At 46.8% G+C, this 22,496-nt stretch overlaps 2 protein-coding genes across 2 annotated transcripts in view; one reads left to right on the top strand and one right to left on the bottom strand.

The window, feature by feature from the left end:
- The window catches only part of LOC146785408 (uncharacterized), a 787,621-nt gene extending 782,114 nt beyond the window's left edge, over positions 1-5,507 (top strand). Inside the window, exon 5 of the mRNA XM_085634425.1 lies at positions 5,305-5,507. Within this exon, the coding sequence (XP_085490551.1) occupies positions 5,305-5,421 (117 nt within the window). The 3' untranslated portion in view covers positions 5,422-5,507. The remainder of the gene's footprint in view (positions 1-5,304) is intronic.
- LOC146785406 (uncharacterized) overlaps positions 1-22,496 on the bottom strand; it is a 2,064,968-nt gene that overhangs the window by 1,569,389 nt on the left and 473,083 nt on the right. The window contains exon 6 of the mRNA XM_085634420.1: positions 17,939-18,045. Within this exon, the coding sequence (XP_085490546.1) occupies positions 17,939-18,045 (107 nt within the window). The remainder of the gene's footprint in view (positions 1-17,938; positions 18,046-22,496) is intronic.

The following is a 22,496-nucleotide window of genomic DNA, read 5'->3' as shown; positions in this document are numbered from 1 at the left end:
TTTCTTTATTTTGATTCCTTCTTCCCAGATATGATCTATTATAGGGATAGAACAGACGGACTTCCTACTCTGGTCTTTAAAATCGTAAAGAAAGCAATCGGATTGCTTCGCTGTAACAGGAAGGTGAAAACTGATCGCTGCCCTCTACGTAATAGCATGAAAACCTCCAATATCCTCAGGAAGGGAATCTACTGCCTGAGGAACAGGCGAAGATGGCATAGGGATCAAGTAGTCATCCCATTCATCCACACTCATGGGCGATTTTGGTAGTTCACCATCCTCCGCAACAGTATCGTCATCATCATGCTGGATTAGATGGTGTACAGGTAAAACATCCTGATGTTCATCAATAGGGACAGACGGAACTGAGATCTGCAAGACAGGAGGCGTAGTAGGTTGTGTCGGAACAGGTGCAGTTGGTGGAAAAAGTGCATGATAGTCCTGTAACATAGCCGTCAGGTCTTGTACCAAGGCTACAGGCATTTGCACCATAGGCTCCTGTTGCAATGGGGTCGCTAGAGGACCTCGTAATGACTCACAAGGCTCATATTACTCTTCCTCATCATCCTCATCCTGATATTTAATTTAGAGTTGAGAAGGATTACGTGCTAGGCTAAAAAGTCCATCGTCCTCTGATTCTTCCAAATAGTGATTAGGAGGCAAGGGTGAAATATGAGAAAAGTCCTGGAAATAGTTTCTCGAAGATGAGAGCGTAGACGATAGCCTTGATGTTAAAACTGGTGTTATTTGTAGAGATGTAGGTCTCTTACGCTTCAGTGTCGACGAGATGTACATAGACGGTGAATCGGATGCAGCAGAAACAGCCATTACAGAAGTTGCCGTCGACGTCATCATCGACGGAAAAACCATCGTCGACGATGCTGTCGTTGTCGAAGCAGCTGCTGTTGTCGACTGTGGAAATGTCGATGGGAGTTGAACCGTCGTTGACGGCGGAAGTATCGACGGGAGGTGGCTCGTCGTTGACGAGGAATGGCCAGTCGTCGTCGCTGGTACCGTAGATGGGAGATTAGTCGACGGAGACGAAACAGGCAACGTTGTCGTCAATGGCGCCGCCGTCGACGATGCGATCGTCGACGGCGGGATGGTCTTTTGTCGACGAAGAGGAAGCGCTCACCGCTTGAGGAGATTTCGTCGACGGTTTCTTTTTCGACGTCGAAGGAATCCTGAGAAACTCAGAGTGAGTTTTTTGATGTTTAGAGGCAGTTTTCTGTTGAGTTTTTCCTTTTTCTCCTGATTTCTCCTCTCAAGAGAATGAAAGCTTCTCTTTTTTAGAGGAAGAGTGACCAGTCTTGGAATGAGGCTTTTTCAGGGTCTTACTCTGTCGCTTAGGGGGATCATCAGATCTATCCCTCTTCTTGGTTAGAGGGGTGGATACCTGGGGACTAACACTGCCATTATCTCCTGAAACGACGTCAGATTTAGCATTTAATTTCTCAAGACAAACCAGTAATCTTCCTTCTCTGTCTTTTAAAGTCTTGGCAGGAAAGGTTCTACAAATTCTGCAGTCTTTAACTTGGTGAACCGGATAAAGACAGTAAATACATTCTTTGTGGGGGTCCTCAAAATGCAATCCCTTCTTCCCAAAGGAGGAACAGGGCAAAAGCAAGCTTTTCTTTGAAGTATCAGACATAGCTACTCACAAAGTTCAGCCAAAGGTGAAGAAAAACTGAGCAGAGCTCAGGGAGACTCCCTGTCACACGACATGCGGTAGAAAATCTGAGGGTTTGCCTCTCTGTGGAGTGTTTTAAGAGGGTGCTGGAGCCTGATTGGCTATGTTCCAGATTTGGTTCTTTTTACAAAAAGACTAGGATAGGCTAATGTAGTGACCTTACGGTCCATTGTAGCCTATTGTATAATGTTTTATTACTATTATGTGTACATTTTATTTGTACCGCGAGACTCCCACCTCGACGGTGGGGATGATTCTAAGCATGTGAATCTATGAACGATACCCCAATACTAGATAAGTAGATTTATACCCACACAAACGTGTGCCAAATACAAAAACAACATACATAATGTAAATAAGAGCACTGTCCAAGCATATACTCAAAATACAAAATGAAAAGTTGACATGCCACATTCCATTAGGCTTGAAGAGGTTTTCACCGCCAAACTCCTGAAGGAAGAAAGTACCCGCTTTTAAAATGTACCTACTCTGCATGCCTCTTCGTTTTAACCCCTTGCATGCCCGCCCCTTTCCCCGCCCAGTGCCGCGCCTTCCATTAGCGGGCGGAGTTCATGACGAGCTGGACTCGTCATAGGCACAGCGCCACCGCAGCCCATGACGAGTCCAGCTCGTCATGGGCACTGAAGGGGTTAAGCTGCAATTGGAAACAAGTATGGTATGCAGGTTCATTCTGACCGAATGACTTGTGGCTGGCCGAAAAAACTCTTCTCACGAAACTGAAGAATCTTGTCTAAACTCCTCAAAACTGTTGCAGGGCGACAGGTCAAGCTGGGCATTGAGAACGCTGGCAAAGAACTCTCGATTTGAGTCAGTGCTTGCTGGTGAAACGGGCACAGCAAATAATCTGCTTCCTGTTGAGCTCTGTCAAAAGTGCAGGAGTGGTAGCTGGAACATCCCCCAAGATGGCCGCATGTAGAAGACGCTGCGCCGGAAGGCTCAAGGGGCATCTATGCAGCAGTGAGTCCCACAGCAGAGGTTTTAGACATCATAGGTGCACGCTCGCAATGCCGTTCAACTCCACAGGTAAGGTAAAACTGCGCGAGCTGCAAATGGCTCGTGCCTACATTTTGAATCCGTTACGCAGCAGTTTAATGAACACAACTCTTGTGAGGGCCCCAAATGCGAACACAAACCAAAAAAGAGTCACTAATCAAAGTGAAAAATTGACTCACCAAATGTTCCGCACATGTCGCCGGCAACTTGGCTGCATGCCAGATGCAACAGCAATGCTCACAACAAAAGAAGCACTCCAGGCGCAGCGACCAGGTTCCAGAGAAAACACTGTGCATACTGTGCAAGACATCGTCAGGAAAGCAACACATTACTTAGATCCTACGCTGTAAAAGTCAATATGAAAGGCATGCAGGAGCAGTGCGCAGATATCTCCTATAGTAGCAACCCTCGTCAGCAGCTTGACATCCCTGTTGAGTGAAACAGAACCCAAAATGTTCTCACGAGTTTACAGCAGAGTGGTGCAGTTTGTCAGAAAGCTCCAAATTCAATGAGAATGTCAATGTGCGCCACAACCAAATTCATGTAGAATGTACCACTATCAATATGTGGAAATAGTGAGGCACACCACTAACTTACTTGAAAAAAATGACCTTATTAGAAGATGAATGGAGCATGTTGTTTAGCCCAATGAAGTACAAGCAGGTTGGGGCTGTCCAGTGTGAATGAGACAGTGAAGTGCTCAAGATCACACAAGTAGTAACAGAAGCAGGAACTCCCAATACATTAAACCAATGAAGTACAAGCAGGTTGAGGCTGTCGGGTGAAAAAGACACTGGTGGGGCTGGCACGCCTTGTACTTCTAAGTAGAAGTTTCTTCTTAGTTTCAGTAGGTTTCCTTTAGAGATTTCTTGTTTCAGTACCCTTTGTTTTTTTTTTTAAACGTGAATAGTTTCATTTCAAGAATCGTCGTCTAAAATCTGTAGTAACTGACTCCAGGTAGCCTTGATGTATTTGAAGTAGATTTATTGACTTAGTTACATGTAGATGAGTTGTGGAGATGCAGCCCCACCAGGAGCAGTCTGCCTGCTGCTCAGCCCATACTCCAACTGATACACTAAAGCATCCAGGCACCCAAATATTCCATTCAAGACTCTCACACCAACATTCCATGCATCACATTCACACTGGCTGAGCAGCTAGGGAGAACGTGACCAGATAAATACAATACAGGATACAACAGCAGACAATCCATAATAATGCGCAGAACAGCACAGCTACAGAATCGCATACTTCCAGTGGGACTATCTATTACCCAAAACAGCAATTACCCATTTTACCCATGCCCGCGTGAGCCATTACATGCATCTGCATTATTTTCTCTATGCGTTCTTATTTTATGCTATGTTTAAAATGCCACTAGCCAGACTATGATTAGTGTCCCTAACAGTGAACCTTAGGAGGGAACACATTCAGTCACAGATAAACTAGTGCAACACCTGGGCACTGAGATTAAGGCATTACATGGAAAGGGGAGCTGCCAGTCTCATAGAATGGGAGCTCTGCATAAATATGGTAGAATAACTTGCTCTGCCAAAATATCAATAATCTGCTTAATCTTCAACTTTTGGTGGCTAGATTTAATTTGTATCTGCACATCCTTTATAGACTTACTCCCCTATTCAAGCACCAGTGAGAGGAACCTTTTTCTCAGCCCCTAAAGTTAAATTTTGTTAATTAAAATAATAATATTATAATAAAAAATATGAACATGACTCGATTTTTAGTATGCATGCATCTAGAGCATGCTCATTCGACAAGCTAACTTTTTTCTCTTTGAGGCTAAATGCATCATGGAAAACTCCTGCAGATGTCATGTGGATGAAGGAGACAAAGGTGAAGTACTCCTACTGTGTGGTAGGTAACTGAGCGGGAATGGGCGCTATGGGGGGCCCTCCTTCACAATTCCTTGCAGCAGGCCCCCTTAAGGTTTTGTTACGCCAGTGATCACGGTGGAGCCAGGGGGGCAATCTACATGCCAGAGGAGCATGCCAATATTTTTCAGGTGACAATCCGCTCCGTACCAGGCAAAATGGGTATCAACAGTTTTCCTTGGTGCAACCAGGATCAGCTTGGAAGGTGGGTGAGCTGGGCATTAACACTGGCCTCTCACCTCTCTTCCAAGAAGTCGCGGACAGCAGGCATACCAACTTACCGGTTTACTGCGCGACTAATGACTCCCGTCTTGTAGCTCACAGCCCCACGCCCCTCACAAACCACGCCCACTCTGTAGACGTCACAACGCAGACTAAAGAGATTATGATGCGAAGTAACCAAGTAACTAAACTTTGCACAATCCTGCCTTGAATGAAACTTCTTGTTACCTTAAAATTTGTGTGTGAGTAGGGCACACAGTTTGGCTAGAACAGTCATCCTGCCTGATGAAATCGTTTCAAATTCTGCATATGAGTGAATTACTTCATGTGCACATTGAGCACAATGTCCTCCAGATATGTGTATAAATGCATGTGTATAAATGTAGAGTAGTTTTTCAAAGGCTTTTTTATATCCCCTCTGGAACAATCAGCATCGATTTAACATGATTTGTTTTCAAATCTTCTCGTTTTATTGTGTTTCCACAGCACTGCATCGTTTTTGAGATGGTCGTCCCAATTGCACGAGTACAATCCTGGACATCAAAAATCCTCCACAGTTTCAATAGCTCTGTCTTTCTTATTTTCATAGTGATACTCATGTGACAGGATGGGCCTGGTATATGTTCCACTACTCCACCTCCACTCACTGTAGGAACTGCCATATTGTCTCCTGGGGGTAGCACCTGTTTCACAAAGGTCTACTCAATTAAAGCAGTACTGACTCCCTTTATGTGTGGTGAGAGTGTTTCCAATATCCAAAGCCACAAGACTCAGCCAACTTACTTGCACACTAACATTCAAAGGAAAGTGCAGTCGCAGCATCTTGTGCCGTTCACATGCATCTACTGCTTCTCTACACTGCCTCCAGTCCAGAGTCTCAACAACCCTCAAAACTTCAAAGATGCACTGGTACCCAAGGCCAAAGCAGGATTATGCCCCTAGAGCTGGGGACAAGAAACAGCAGGACTCACACACTGGTCTCACTTCTCACTCACAGTCAACTGGTTGCATACAGAGCTCACCACTCACCTTCAAACATACAGTTAGCAGGATGGCAAATAGAGTTGAACACTCACCACTGACAAATGTGGTGATCCGAAGGTGATGGCTTAGTCTGCCATACCTCCAAGGTTAATAAACCGAGGACCGTTAAATCAGATAGTACTGATATCTGTTACTTACAAATGACAGTAGTGCTGTATAAATTACTACATGATAAACAGGTTACTATTATTAATCATAATATTATTATTATTATTATATGCAGCCTAAGCAGCAATTGGGTGGGTGGACGTTAAATGGGGAACTACAGTGCAGACGAAACATCACAAAACACACAAAGTGGCACAGCTATGCCAATGGAGGTCCTTTTTGTTGGCCATCTTCTTGCTTCTCCCAAGGTCAGAGTTTCCTAATTTAAGGCTAGATTTGAAACAGTATTTTATTATCAAGGAACTCTGATAATGTTGACAAATTGAGAACTAATGCCGCCCCAAAATCACAGTGATAGCAGTAAACCGTCCATAAGCACAAACTAAGAACCTGATTTAGAGTTTAGAGAACAGGTTATTCATCACAAACGTAACCGATATCCCATCTGCCGAATTACAAGTACATTAGGATACAATGCACTTGAAATTAGGCGGACGGAATAGCCGTCAAGCTTTGGATGGCGTAACAAATCTGACAAACTCTAAATCAGGCCTTAAGTCATCGCTAACGCTCCACAAATAATATGTCAGTATATGAAAGCACAACTATTGGCTTTGTTAGCAATTGTTTAGCAGGCTTTTGCGGCTTATATTTGAACCCTAATTTAGGACTCAACTGAATATCTGAAAAGGGAAATACTGCTAGTAAACCAGCTCACAAAAGTACTTGTAGCAGGTTAGCAGTCTTGCTGTTGTGCCTGTGGGGCACCCTGGATGTATTACCACCTAACCCTCGGGCCAGGTGTGGCCCGAGGCTATAAATAACAAGCATTGAAAATGCAATAGGTCTCGCCTTTGATTAAGTTAAAGCCATTTGCTTTGCTATTAGTATTGTATAGAAAAGCAAATGGCTTTAACTTAAAGTAAGGCGAGACCTATTGCATTCTAAATGCTTGTTACCCCTGCTTCCATCCTTTGGCACCATTTTCCTATCTTTCTCTTCCTCTTTTTCTCCACCTGTTCGGCCTTTCACTCTCAGTCAATACCTGATGAAGAAAAATTAATTTCCTGTCCCCAAAAAGGAGTACAAATGCCCCCCCCCCCACCTTAACCACCAGCACAAATTAGGCAAACATGATGGAAAAGCTTTCACCTGTAGGTAACAGGATTGCTTCCAAGCAAAGGTGGAGGTACCCTGAAGCATCACCGGTGGCAGGCATCATTTTGAGAGGACCATTGTATAGGACAACCTACATTTATTTAATGTATCCTCATCTTGTACCTGATGTCGGGGCCACAAGAGATAGCCTGGTGTACCTGTGGTCCAGGGGCCCGGACGCCCTTCATAGAACTAGTGTATTGAAGGCCCTTGCATCCCCGGTGCGATTAGGAGGTCTTCACCCCTCAGCCTTTGCGTGCTTGTACATACTAAATAGTGCATGGGGCATCGTTTTGTTTTATTTTGCTGCAGGAAGGAGGCCTACTCTGAAGGCCTTCTTCAGGACACCATGCACTGGCAACAGTCAAAAATCCCACTGTCATTGAAATTGAAGGTTCCAGCCAATAGGTTTAGATCCAAGCTACACTGCCATTATAACTGAGATCGTTATGAGGGTGATATCCATATAGCTGAGCAGTTACTCATTGGAAGGTAGAAACTCAGGGGATGAGGTAACCAGATTCCGTGAAGCCTCCTCAGAGGAAGCTAAGCTGGACTTTGAGGTTGAAAAGTGGTGCTGCCTGAGAGCTGCAGAGCGATTCAAATGATAAAATACCCAAGCACCTGTCCCAGCAAGTGAGGACCCCTTGGCGTAGACCACTGGCCCCAGAAGCTGTATTTAAATTTTTTTTTATAATTAACTGTGGTATCACACAAAGCAGTCTCCGAGAGATTTGTTTAATGTGAGGATGGATACATGATTGGATGAATTATTCAGTCAAACATAAACATAACAGGACCTTTCATTGTATTACTGACTGACTGCCTGCCCAGTGCTTTAGTCCATTTGTGTGTTTTATTTGGGGTCCTAAACAGCATCGCTGTTTTTTTTAAGGGGGGGGGGGTTGCTTAAAGCCCAACCGAACAATGCCATGTTGCTAACTGTGCCTAGAAAAATGCTTAATGCGTTCATACTCTTTCATGAGTTGTTTAAAAGTTGCGACTCAACTTAGTAAAAGCACTTTATGATGAATATTTAATACAAGTGGACATAAGGCACTACTTCCTTGTTTGGTCCTTTCTACTTGGCAGGTTTCCCACCCAGGTGAATTCATTAAGCCAGATGAGGCACCAGCAGTTTGCACCCAATTACTGCAAACAACCCGTAAAATTACCTTTTAATCAATGGATGGGAGACAGTGGTATAGCTGGGGTTGTCTGCCTATCCCCTCACCCTCTGCCCCACTCTCAGGTGGTAGCTGCAGTTGGCAAAAACAGACACTGCCCATCAGCTTGGGAACAGCAATCTTGTTCCCATTTACATTTCACATTTTATTTACTATTCAGTTCCCTCAGGGAATTTGTTTTTCAAGGATTTTATGTTTCTGAACCTATTTTAATGCAACATATTACTCATGTAAAGTGCACACTGTGAAAAGAGCTGCCTGTATATATCTGTGCGAGTTCAGAATGTGAGGGGGTATTTATAAACGGTTGTGAGTAAGAGCTGTGAAGTTCAGGCTGAAGGCAGAGGAAGTTTCTCACAGTGCCTGTCAGTGGGCCACAAACAGGTTCAGAGTACATGTTCATCCAATCGTTGGCCTCTCTTTAGAGAGCATAGAGCAATGCTGAGGTGTGCCAGTTGTAAATGTGATTCTATGCAGACGTGTGTGAAGGTGGTGTACAGCTGTAGAAATATTACCGGGGTAAAGAATAAAGAAAAGGCAGAACTTACAGCTGAGTGGGTGCATTAGTGTGTCTGAGGGGGTGAAGGCATAAGATGCAAGAAAAGTATGAGGAAGAAAGAGTGAAAATAGAGTGCTAAAGAGAAAAGATGAGGTGTGAGATATGCAGATGTAGGGGTTCAGAAAGAAATCAGGAAAAGGGCATTTATTCTGATGTGCTGTACACATATACCTCCTGTTGCCCCATGCTGGGTCAGGTGTTAACAACTTCTGTCAAAATGCAAAGTTAACACAGGAGGAGCCCCTTCCAAAGGATATGAGACAACATGACCTGTCTGTGTAAAGTGGCCTGGCGCTCCATTAAACTCTTGAATAAAAAACGGCCGCAAAAAAACTGTCTCTTGTCAATAGGTGTGTTTATTGCACAACTCTATGTTCTCTAAGCACTTCTAAATGTTCCAGATGAGAGAGAGAAATTGATTTGCCCAGGATCACACAATTCAGTCATGTGGGGAAGACAGGATTAAACTCTGGACTCTTGTTTCCAAACTTGAAAAAAATTAACCATTGGGCCTCCGAAAGAAGAAATACGCCTTGACGAACTACTCAGCCGTGTCCAAATGAAAGCGTTGCGCCTGGAAGCCCCGTGAATGCCGCAAACAAGTGGCTTGTCCGCCAGGAATGTCCCCCTTGCATCCGGGAAATGTCTTGTCACTTTGCCATCAAACCTCGGAGGACGTTTAGGGGCAAAGGAGCCAGGAAAATTGCGTGTGTCCTCCTGGGCTACCCCTTAAGACTTTAAAAGCGAAGTATCGATTTTGAGTTACCCTGCTCCACGTGGCTATCACTGCAGTATGAGTCTCTCCCAATGTGATGTCCCCTCAGTACACACAGGTCACAGTGAGCCAATACTGCAATAAGGGTCTCTCTCAATGTGATGCCACCTCAGTGTGCACAGCTGTCAGTGAGCCTTCACTGCAGTAAGGGTCTCTCCCAGTGTGATGACTCCTCAGTACGTACAGCTCTCAGTGAGCGATCACTGCAGTAAGGGTCTCCCTCAGTGTGATGTGCCCTCAGTACGCACAGCTCTCAGTGAGCGATCACTGCAGTAAGGGTCTCTCCCAGTGTGATGTCCCCTCAGTGAGCGATCACTGCAGTAAAAGTCTCCCAGTGTGATGCCACCTCAGTACGTACAGCTCCCAGTGAGCGACCACTGCATTAAGAGTCTCCCAGTGTGACGTCACCTCAGTTCGTACAGTTCTCAGTGAGCGGCCACTGCATTGAGTCTCCCAGTGTGACGTCACCTCAGTACGTACAGCTCTCAGTGAGCCATCACTGCAGTAAGAGTCTCTCCCAGCGTGACGTTGCTGCATTAAGGGTCGTTTCTATGTGTAGCGCCGACGGCCCTCATTCCTTCATACACAGATCCGCGCCACCGAAGTTCCTATTTCCGCTCTGGGCTTCGCGGCACTGACTTCAGGACACTCAGTTCCTGGGATCAATAGCGCCGGAGCCGGAACGAGATAAGCCGCCGTCCCCGGGGCTCAGACGAGCGGGTGTCTAATGAGTCTACAAACAATCAATAACAGATAATTGCGCTAATTAAGCCATGCAGCGGCAGCTGCGCACCCAGCCGGCTTCGGTTCTTTACCGGCTCTCAAGGCTGGAACCATTCTCACACGAGGGGGCTACTTTTGCCCCAGAGTATGAATCAAACGAGCCATCTAGGCGTCCTTTTAAACAAGCGCTCGCCATGACGTTTTCGTTTGGCTTTTTCTGCCGTGGCCTCGCCTGCTAAAAGGTTTCTTATCTTTACGGGGCCATGTGTTTGGCCCCATAAAGATAAGAAACCTTTTACTTCAGTAGGAAAGCAGGCGCGACCGTCCAAGTGGGACAGCAGAAAAAGCCGAACGAAAATGTCACAACAAGCTCTTTTCCAATGGCTGGCCACCGTTTAGAAAACGGTGACGCCAGTCAATGGAAAAGAGGGGCGGGGCTTAATGCCCTTTACTAAAAAATCCCCATATCATTAAATCTCACCAGCGAGACTACGCATGCGCGCAGCCTACGCCAGGCGAGACCTAAAAAGGAAGACACCGTTTGGGGTCTTTCCGCTCAGCAGAGTATCGTGTGTGGGTGTGAGTGTCTGCAGGGACTGGGGCCGAGCAGGCGCGCAGCAAGATGCGACGAACACCTGCGGAGCAGCAGCAAATCTCCCTAGGGAGCCCTGTAATCTGGCGCATCTGAGTGTCATCTGCGGGGGACGACTGCATCTCCACATGTCCTGGTAATGCGGGGCAGTGCCTACTGTCCACAGAGAATCTTGGACAGCCGCGGAGGGCAGCCAAGCCAGTGGCGTAACAAAACTGGAGGGGGCCCCCCTGCACAGTACAGGGAGGGCCCCCCTCCGACTTCTTCCGGAGCTGCCAGGCCAGGGTAAAGTGTTGAGGGGGCCCCCTGGAGCTCGGGTCCCCACGCACCGCAGGGGCTGCGGGGGCCTTTCTTACGCCCCTGAGCCAAGCAGGAGGCTCGTAGTGCTTTGTTCTAGTCCCAGGAAAGAAATAAATAAAATAACGCAAAATAGATGTCACAAGTGCCTCATTCATAAAGGGAACCCGACAGCAGGCCTACACGAGGCCCCACCAGAGACACACCAAAAGAGAAAGACTGCAGCTCCAGCGAGGGAAGGAGCCACCTAACAAGCAGTGGCTAATCTAACCTGTACACCTCAGTCAGGCCCAGAACAATGACACAGGAAGGAAAAATAAAAAGAGATAAAATATAAAGAAAAGGGAAAAAGAGGACTTGCAATAAAAGGGCAAGAATCAGTGTTAAGAACATCCGCACAAGTGTACCACAGAAAGGAGAAGCCACACCCTAGACAGTGAGGGAACAGAAAGGAAAGTAAAGAACCCTCAATATGGCAGATGAACCAAACGTCGCCCAACCGCCCAGCCAAACCAACACACAGCACGCACTCACAGGAGTATTGCCCCCGTTCAGCGAGCTGGCCGACCCCATGACTGCCTATACCAGATGGAAAACTGGGATAGGGTGTTTGGACAATTACTTCATAGCCAAACGAGAGAACAATGGTGCCGTAAAATGCTCTTTACTCCTACACTACACTGGGGAAATAATGTACATCCTATTCAAGCACCTACCAAATACAGGCCTACCTAACAACTAAGATGCCATAGTGAGAGCACTCAATGCTCATTTTGACCCTCAGTTAAACCCAGACTTTGAGAGATTTTAACTGCGTCACGCCCACCAGCGGGAAGGTGAAACTCCTGAAGTATTCTACGCTAGGCTACATGAGTTAGCAAGCACCTACACAGCAGATGACCAGCTCCAAGAGATCCATGTTCAATTGATTCAGGGACAAGACACTACGTGCTTAATTTTGAGACAACATCACAATCTTGGCAAGAAACCTAAGAACCTACAAAGGCTGGAACAATTCCCATTAATAAGCCAAGAAACATTCACAGAACTATTAGCTAAAGTCAAATATGGATCTCCAAGGGACTGCTGTCCCCCTTGGATCTTAAAGGAAGTATTTACTGCCTGCCCAAGTCTAGACGTGACCCTCTTAAATGAGTCATTGCTCCAGGGTCAGGCACCGGAGTCTTTTAAAGAGGTCATAATCATCCCCCTGCTAAAAAAGCTAGGTGCTGACCCAAAAATCTTAATTAACTACCGACCGATCTCACTGCTCCCCTACCTAGCTAAATTGCTCGAAGCCCATGTAACTAAAAGCCTATGCGCCTTTCAGGTGCAATCGGAATACCTGGATGCACACCAAGCAGGTTTCCGCCTAGCCCACTCCAAAGAATCAGTGATTCTATCAGTATTGGATACTCTGAGAGAAAAGGCGGACAAAGGCCTCCCTCAAGCCTTGGTGCTATTTGTTCTCTCCGCCGCCGTTGACACGGTCGACCATAACATCCTGATCGACCGTGTCAGAGATGCGGGCATTGAGGGATCAGCCCTTGAATGAACTAGATCATTCCTTACAAACCGATCTCAGTCAGTCCAGTTTGGCGGTTTCATGACCCCCATGATCAAAACTACCTTTGGAGTCCCTCAGGAAACCTCACTTTCACCTCACTTATTTAACCTTTACCTTCTCCCCCTGATCCACGCATTAAAAGAAAGGAATATTCAAACTTTTAACTATGCGGATGAATTCCAATTAGTATTCCCCATCAATAACTCCCTGGCCTCCACTCACGAATGCCAGTCGACAATGCTGTTCATCCGTGACTGGATGAACAGTAACCAACTGAAATTGAACCCGGATAAAACAGAATTGATCCTTACGGGAGGTTCACTTAACCCCTGGAGCTCCCCGTTCTGGCCCAAAGAACTGGGACAACCCCCGACCCCATCCAATCACGCCAAAACCCTGGGAGTTGTGATCAATAGTAACCTCACCATGAAATCCCAGATTGGATCTGTCATTTCCACCTGCTTCTTTCAACTAAGGAAAATAAAGAAAATCAGCAGGCTCCTTACTCAGGAAGTAAAACTACAGGCAGTCCTCGCCATGGTGATCTCACATATTGACTATGACAACTCCCTATACTACGGCATTCCGGCATACCTTACCCACCGTCTCCAACTGATACAGAACCAGGCGGCCAGATTGATTCTGCAGGAAAACAATCGCCAACATGTCATTCCCCTTTTGAAAAAACTACACTGGCTCCCCATATCACAGAGATGCGCCCTCAAGATGGGATGTATCATCTTTAAATCCCTGAATAGCAGAAATCCCAAATTCATTAACAGTATGATCAATAGATATAATCCAACCCGCAATCTAAGATCCGCCCACCTACACCTTCCTTCAGACAAACGATTCGGAAGATCCAGGTTCTCCATATTGGGCCCAAGATACTGGAATTCCATGCCCCTAGAGATCAGATCTTGCACAGACCTCATGACCTTCCGCAAATGACAAAAAACATGGCTCTTCAGACAGGCATTTGAGTAATCACGAGAATCAATTTCCATCTATCACCTTCGAAAGCAGCGCCAAGAAACCAACCTGGTGTATGTGCGCTATACAAATTAGTTATAACATAACATAACAAGATCGCATGACCTGTCCGCCGCATGGGTCGATGAGACGGACCTGGCCCTAGCATGAACGGCCGACAAGAATGTGACCATCAAATCTGAATGATCAGACGCTGTGAGGACGAATGAAAAAGGGAATGCACCCAAAGGACGCCCGTACCAACCCCAAAGAAACAAGTGCGGCTACTGTGGGTGAGAAGAACACCTGATCAATGCATGCCCTGCACAAGCCCTGACAAGCCCCCACTGCGGGATTCCCAATAATTTCACCTCAGTCTGCCGGGAAAAAAAACAGAGCAAGGACCTCCGAGGCAACAAGCCACTAAGAAAAGAAATATGTCAACTGTCAATAATGAATCTTACACACCCGAGTGACTCAAAGCCTACATCACGACCTACCTACCGGGTTGAAGACTCCTCGCCTGAGGAAGAAGATGATGCAGAAAAATTCCTTATATCATTCACAAGAGATCTGAAGCAGCACAGCAGGCCACAGCCTACCTGCACGGTCTGCATTGCAGGTTCAGAAGTAAAGGCCATCATCGACACCAGGGGCTCCATAAATGTCATGGGGTAAAACAATACAATGAGTCTCCGACCAAGGTCGCACAAGTCCTGTCCTATACCAAGATATTCACATATGGGAGCCAATCATCCTTACCTCTACATGGGCGAATGACAGTGCCTGTCCAATCGAGGGTCACCAGATCACAACAACAATCCATGTTATTGATCAAGGGCTGATCAGTAGCCACACCACGGAAGACCTAGGCCTAGTATCTTTCGTGAGAAGCGTGAGCTCAAACCAGACTGATGAACTACTGGATCAATTCCCAGACCTCTTCAAAGGGTTAGGGTGCCTCAAGCACCCTCCTGTGAAGTTGCACATCAACCCGATGGTGGTGCAAACGGCACTTCGGTACTGCCGTGTCCCATTCCACCTTCAACCGCTAGTTGAGCACGAACTGCAAAAAGTCAGAGAACAAGTAGTAATGGAAAAAGTATCCGGACAAACTCCTTGGGTCTCTCCAATGGCAATTGCTGAAGAGCCAAAACAGCTGGGGAAAATACAGCTATGCATTGACATGTGGCTCCTTAACTGAGCCATCAGGAGAGAATGCCACATAACCCAGACCATGGATGAGCTTGTGGCCGGCGTCAATGGATCCCGGTGGTTCTGAAAGTTGGATCTGAATGCCGGGTATCACCAACTAGTCCTGTCGGAAGAAAGCAGGTACTTAACCACCTTCGACACACAACTTGGACTGCACCGCTATTGGCGCCACAACTTGGCATTTCATCGGCGACTGATGTATTCCAAAATGCCACACGTGACACTTTATCAGGGCTGCCAGGCATCCTAAACGTTAGTGATGGCATTCTCATCCATTCTGCCACTTCCGCTGAGCGCTACAGAGAGCTTCAAGCCACTCTGAAGTGCCTCCAAGACCATGGCGTCATGTTGCAAAGAGAAAAATGTATGTTATTTCAGCCAGCAATTGAATTCTTTGGGCACATATTCAACCAAAATGGAATACAAGTTGACCTTCGGTAATCTAAGGCGATCAAACAGACACCACTGTCCACAACCGTCTCTGAAGCACGAACCTTCCCCAGAATGGCCTGTATTGTGGCCAATTCATTCCGGACCTGGCCACCCTTGTAGAACCGCTCAGGGCCATAACCAGGGCAGACACCAAGTGGAACTGGAGTCACCATGAAGAAGCGGCATTCCGAAGAATCAGGGACGCATTCATCGACAACACAACACTGGGGTACTTTGACCAAGACAAATGCATTGAACTGTTTGTGGTTACCTGCCCAGTGGGCTTTGGGGGCTGTACTCAGTCAGGCACAGGAGCCCGGGCGTTGGGTAGCGCTAGCATGCGCCAGCAAAGTTCCGTCACCCACTGAGGCGCGATACACCCATATTGAGCAAGAAGCCCTAGCGATTAAATGGGTGTGCATGCATTTTCACCTTTACGTAAGTGGTCAATCCTTAAAGGTCGTCACCGACCACCAACCGCTAATCCCATTATTCCGGGGGTCAGCCCCACATCCATCCCCGAGAATCGAGCGGTGGGCCATCCAGCTGCAACAATATATGATGGATGTTATCTACCAACCTGGAGCGAAAAACACGGCCGATTTCCTCTCTCGCCACCCAGTGCCTTTAAAACCCCAAGTTGACAGCCATGAAGCTGAGGCGGCGGAGGCCTACATCAATATGATCTCAAGTGCTACTTGTCCATGAGCCTTGACCCTGGATGACATCAAAGATGCAGCTGAGGCAGATCCAGTTCTCAATAAGGTGTGCAACACCATACAAAGCGGCACATGGCAGAACTTTTTACGAGATGCCAATGACTGGTCAGGAAAAGGTCGTGAATGTCTCACAAAGATGTGGAGAGTGAGGGATGAATTCAGCATGACCCAGGAGGTAATCATCCTGCACGGATCCCAAATAGTCATCCCAGCAGCCCTGCAGCGTCATGAGACGCAACTAGCTCACGGAGGACATCAAGGGTCAATGAAGATGAAGTCTAGGATGATGGAGAAAGTATGGTTCCCCGGACTTGAAGATCTGGCTGGAGAGATTGTCCAGAGGTGCCCTACATATCAACTGACAGGTGTCCTGGAAAGACCGGAGCGAATAATCGTGGAGGAATCTTGCACTATCCCATGGGACAAAGTGAGCCTAGACTACAGGAGCTTCCCGGATGGGGGAAGTCTCGCTAGTCATGATGGATACATACTCCAAATACCCCATTAAGGAAGTTATCAATTCAACAGCATTCACGCACGTGGCTCCCGTTTTAGAGAATGCATTTGCACTGTTTGGTTTTCCTTCTGAGATCAAAAGTGACAATGGACTGCCATTTCAGTGATTCTCTAAAGCACATCCCTTAGTGGCCCAAGGCCATCGGGGAGAGCGAAAGATTCATGCGGACCCTTAACAAATCACTCCAGATTGCCGTAACAGAACAGGTTGACCCGGAGCGCCACCACCAGGCATTCCTGAGAGAATATCGGGCCACACCTCACAGCACCACCCAACGAGCCCCATGGACTTTGATGTTTAATGGACCTTGCGAAGACGCAATTCCCGCATGCCCTGGGTGGACGCCACCTCTCTACTATGCCAGAGAAACCCAAGCATGCAGGGAGAGGCAGAATGCAGCAACCAGCCACAAGAGAGGGGCAAGATCGTGTGAACTCAGACCGGGGGACCTGATGGTTATCAAAGATCAAAGACCAGGGTGGAAGTTCAGGACACCGTATGAGCCGGGGGTGTGAACGGAAGTGAGGAGCGACGGAACAATGGTAACTGTCAATAAGGGACAGGAGAAAGTGGGGCAAAATTTGTCATGGTTTAAGAAGATAGAAGCTGCGCTGCAAGACCTAGTGCCTGAGGGCGAGAGAGAGGAAGAAGACAATTCGCCCGGCATGGAAGAAATCACTGGTGCCGACGTAGGGCCAACCAGCAGTCAGTTGCCAATAAGAGAGGAAAGTTCGCCATGCAGAGCGTCGGCCAGGCCAGCAATCCAGGAGCCGCCCTGTTGTGATCAACATCCCTGTTACAGCCTCCTGCCCAACCCTCAACCCAGCCTGCGGCTCAAGGATTTCTCATGTCACCTAGAAGAACTTGTCTAATTGTTCGCAAGGACTGAGTTGGGATAGGATGTAGCAGGTTAGCAGTCTTGTTGTTGTGCCTTTGGGGCGCCCCGGATGTATTACTACCTCACCCTCGGGCCAGGCGTGGCCCGAAGCTATAAATAAAAGGGAGGAGACTGCTCGTGGTCTTTCCGCTCAGCAAAGTATCGTGTGGGCCCGAGTGTCTGTAGGGACTGGGGCCAAGGAGGCACGTAGCGCGAGGCGGCCTACCTCAAAGAAGGTAGGACGCAACAGTACTATTATGGTTTCATTTTCAAACCTAAGGGGACCTGTGGCTTGGCTTCTCACTCTGCTACGAATATGACCAACTGATTATGTTTGCTAAGAGTCTCTTTGAATGTCATGCCTAGGTAGTGGCTCACCTCTGCTGTTCCTCTTCCAGCCGTAAAAGGGCATTCTCCAGGGCATTGCTGTGTTCATGCTCGGACCTTCGAAGGCGGCACTCTGTCGTGTCCAGGCGGGTCTGAAGCTATGAGTGAAGACACAAACAGAGAAGTTTTCAAAGTGAATGGCTGGCTCTCCCCGCTAATTTTAAAGTATATTTCACCTGCTTAAACCATTTGTCAGATGTATTGAAGGATCGTAAATGATATTTGACTCATGACAAACGGTTTCACCATTTTGCATTTTTATCAATGCAATCGGCAGCAGTGGTCTCTGTATAAAAAACAGCACATAAATGTATACGTACAAGTCAACTTAAAGGAAATAGGAATACGATAAAATAAGTGACACAGGGCTGTAACTTGTAAGCATATTTAAGAGTAAAGTATGTGTACATACGCCTGAATTTTAAAAATTGTTTACATTACTCGTGTTGTTGACGTTATATGTTGATTCTTAAAGTGAAATCAAAAGATTTGGAGGGAAGGGAGGAGAGTATATGGCGTAACGGCCAGAGCTGCTGACTTTGGAAATGGGGAACCATGTTCGAATCTCAGGGTCGCTCAAAATCCTGTGATTCTTGCCAAATCGCTTAATACTCCCTGTGCTTCAAAAATAAAACAAGCACTGGCAAAGCCTCTAGGTCTTTAGTTGCAGGAAGCGTTTGGTAATAGATGGTCACTTTGTGTGTGTTGCCCCTTAAGTCCAAGAAACGAATATCATAATAAATGCTTGGGCTAAAATAATAAGGAATATGGAAGGAAGGATTATTTGATGAGCAGACTGGAGTAGCAGAGTTTAGATGCAATGTGCTAAGAAAAGGAGTTGAAAGATTAAAATATTGCTCAACTAAGTAATAGTATTATGGATAGATTTTTAAGAAAGCTTATGGACATACATCTTTTCTCGGATCTAAAAAAAATTAAATCACAAATATCATCAAGAGTAAAACACATTAACATGCAGGGATGCTCAGTAAATAGCACTGTTTTATAACATTCTAAGTTTTCCAGAGAACAAGCAGCCCATAAACATAAAAAAAACACAAAACGGTCATTAGATTCCGATTCAAAACTTTATTCGGCAATAAATAGCCATAAAGCGTTCAAATTATCATAAAAAAAGCAGTGACACCTCAATTCATAACCCCATCATATATATTAAAAACTCATCAATTATTTTTTACAAATTTGTGGCGATCACAATCAGTTTGAACCTCATATTGCAAGATAAAATTAATTTAAAAACCTGAGCAAAATTGAATCAGTCCACTAAAATTGTCCTCCTGCGGCTTGGAGAAACATGCCAACACAGCGACAGGTTTCATCATTAATCAAAGTTCGTAGATCATGATAAGCCTGCATTGGTAGGGGCTATGGGGATGCTGTTGGGCTTTGGCAGGCTATCGGGCCTCAGGGTGAACTGGACTAAGACTTGTATTTTCCCGCTGCGGGCGGATACGCCGTATCCCCCTCCCACTGTGGATGTGGTCTGGGAGGCCACGAGCTTCACCTATCTGGGGGTCCGCATATACCACGACATCGGGAACCTGTTAGACAGTAATATAGGGTGTTGTATAAGGGCCCTGAAGGGGTGTATGACCTTCTGGGCCTCCCTACCGTTGTCGGTGCAGGGCCGGGTTGCACTATTAAAGATGGTGGCTCTGCCTCGGCTGCTCTATTACTTCCGTACCCTACCGCTCTGGATCCCGCAGCGGATCTTCAAAGATTTTAAGACGTTGGTTATTGGCTTCCTGTGGGGTACCGGACGGCGAAGGGTGGCCTTGACTACTCTTATGCGGCCCAAAATCGAGGGAGGATTGGCGATCCCTGATTTCGAATTATATTACCTGGCGGCACAGCTACAAGTTTTGACGCAGAACGTTGCTAAAGTGTTTAGAGGCCCGGAACAAGAGAGGGGGACCGGCATCCAAAGACACATTTTATCTTACATTGTTATGCAACAGAAACTAGACCTGAGAGGCCTATCCGTAGAGGAGAGAACTCTTCAGCTGTGCTGGCACAGGAGTATGAAGAGAGCGAAAGCAGCGCGACCGTATGCACCGGAGATTCCTCTGGGGATCCTGACAGCGTTGCCGCATAGCGGCGACTGGTCCCCGTTGGCGGAGTGGGAGGAGCTGGGGCTGCAGATGGTGGGGGACTTCTATGTCGACGGGGCGCTTGCCCCCTTCGGGGTGTTGCAGGAACAGTTTGGCCTCCCGGATGGGAGTTACCTCCTGCATGCGGCGGTGAGTGCGGCGATACAAAAGCATTGGAGGGAAGGGCTGGTGGAACCTACCGCAACCCTGACCTGCCAATACGTGGTGATGGCGGCGGGAACGATTAAGGCGGTGACCTGCCTTCACTCTAGACTGTTACATGAGGGACTGGAACCGCTTACAGCATTGAAGGAGAGATGGGAGGACAGCATAGGCAAACCCATTCCGGACACGGTCTGGAGCCACATTCTGTGGAGGACGTGGAAGGGTAGTAGGAATGCCCGTTTTCAGCAGGTACATTTCTTCGTACTCCATAGGGCCTACCTGACCCGGGAAAGATTAGACGATACTTTAAGGTGCAGGAGGCAGCGTGCCCGAGATGCTTAGCGCTTGGGGCCGAGCTAGACCACCTTCTGTGGGGGTGCCCGAAGCTAGGGACGTATTGGGCCGAGGTGGGAGAGCTTTTGAATGCAGTCACTGACCGGGAGGTGGAGTTCGACATGGCGGCATGTCTACTGCTCTGGTTCCCTCACACGGCAAAGACGAAAGTGACGAGCAAATTCATTGACCTAGGTCTCATGTTGGCCCAGAGAGAAATTACATGGCACTGGAAATCCCGGGAGGGCCCATCAGTTGGGAGATGGATGGCTGAGCTGTTGAAATGGTCTAGATGTGAGAGTGTGCTTAGAAGGCGACAGGCTACCAAGGCGGGTGACGAGAAGGGCTTGGAGTGGGCGAGGGCCTGGGAGATGATAGTACAAGCTCTGCAAGATTACCGGCTGGAGCGTACAGAGCACGAACGTTCGGAGGGCGGGGTTCCATGAGGCTTGGGAGACTACCTGCAAAACCCGAGGAATGGCAAACATTAGCGTTAGAACCCACAATCATGGCCCACATCAGCAGCAGTTGGGGGGTGGGTAGGGTGGAGGGGAGTTGTTGGGGTGTTGTTGTAGTGTTTAGAAGAGCGCCAACAGGAAGGGTCTATGATTGCTGACCATAGGGGACCGGGGCTCCAGGGCAGCTCTCCTTGGGCACCTAGGATGTGCGTACTGATAGGCCTTAGGCACTGCAACCACGGGAGGGCACTGGTGTGGACTGAAGCTGTGGACACGGACAATACTGGTGCCAACCACTCTGAGTGATTGATTGTAGCTGGCGGTGTTTTTGGGGAGGGAGTTTGATGGGTATAAACGCAGATACTATATTAGGCTGTTGACCTGACATCTCTGTGAGGTGATCGCCATGATACTCTGAGTCTCTGTACTAGTACGCCGCCCGGCCCCCGGGATGTGGGCTGAATGGCTGTGTGCATTGCTATAACGATGGATGTGCTCTGAGATAACATGCGTGTACAGGTTGACTTAATGGATGCCTTATTCATAATTCTGCATTAAAAACAGGTTTAAAAAAAAAAAAAAATCATGATAAGCCTGCATACAAGATCGTATCTTTCTAAGTCTCATAAAGGGCACCAGAAATCTTTTTGTGTACAACACATAGTAGCCACACAAAAAAGAGAAAATGCATTATGGATTGCTTAGTCTTGATATTACATGGGCATATCCTCGAGCCAAGCTCATGCTGATGCCCCAGAGGGAAACATAAAAGAGTATTTAACTGTACCTGCCCTAAAGCAGAACTGTAAAAAAAAAAAAACACACCCACCTCCCATTTGTATTCCACAAAGCGGGTTCCCCTAAATTAAAATGAAAGACTTGATTGCAGACTTTCCACACGCACTCTATCTGTTTTCGTTTTCTTAAGTAATAACGTCTTCACTAGCTTCCAACAGGCAACAGTCTGTAGTACTCTATCTAAAAATATATCTATTAAACCTATTCCCTTCAATGTTTTTTTGACATAAGCCAAACAGGGAATAGAAAGTCCCTTATCACAGGCCAAATAATCATCGATTATATTATTTGTTAGTATTGCATCTTCTGAGCTCAAAATGGATAACCACAGATTGGCCGGTCGGCTAAGAATCTAGTCGCTTAAATAGTCCATATCTAACTTGCTGTAGCAGATAAAATGGGAGGTTGATACAGGGGCTGACAATAATCTCCTTAAAAAAACGGTTTTCCTCCCTCTGAAGGTTCATAGTATCAGCTAAACCCCATACTCCCGCTCCATAAGTCGCTATAGAGGTGCATTATTAGAATATATTTGCAATAGAGGTTAAAGGGGCCTCCCTCCCTTTGGTGATGGCAAACTGAGTAAGGACCCAAGTGGCCTTGAGAACTTAACTCTGTTTTGCGTAATACGAGAAAACCACGACCCAGATGAACTGAATGTAACCCCCAGATAGGAGAAAGTGA

The sequence above is a fragment of the Triturus cristatus genome, chromosome 11 (genome assembly GCF_964204655.1).
Source record: "Triturus cristatus chromosome 11, aTriCri1.1, whole genome shotgun sequence".
Classification (NCBI taxonomy): Eukaryota; Metazoa; Chordata; class Amphibia; order Caudata; family Salamandridae; genus Triturus; species Triturus cristatus.
This window is presented reverse-complemented; position numbering and strand designations above follow the sequence as displayed.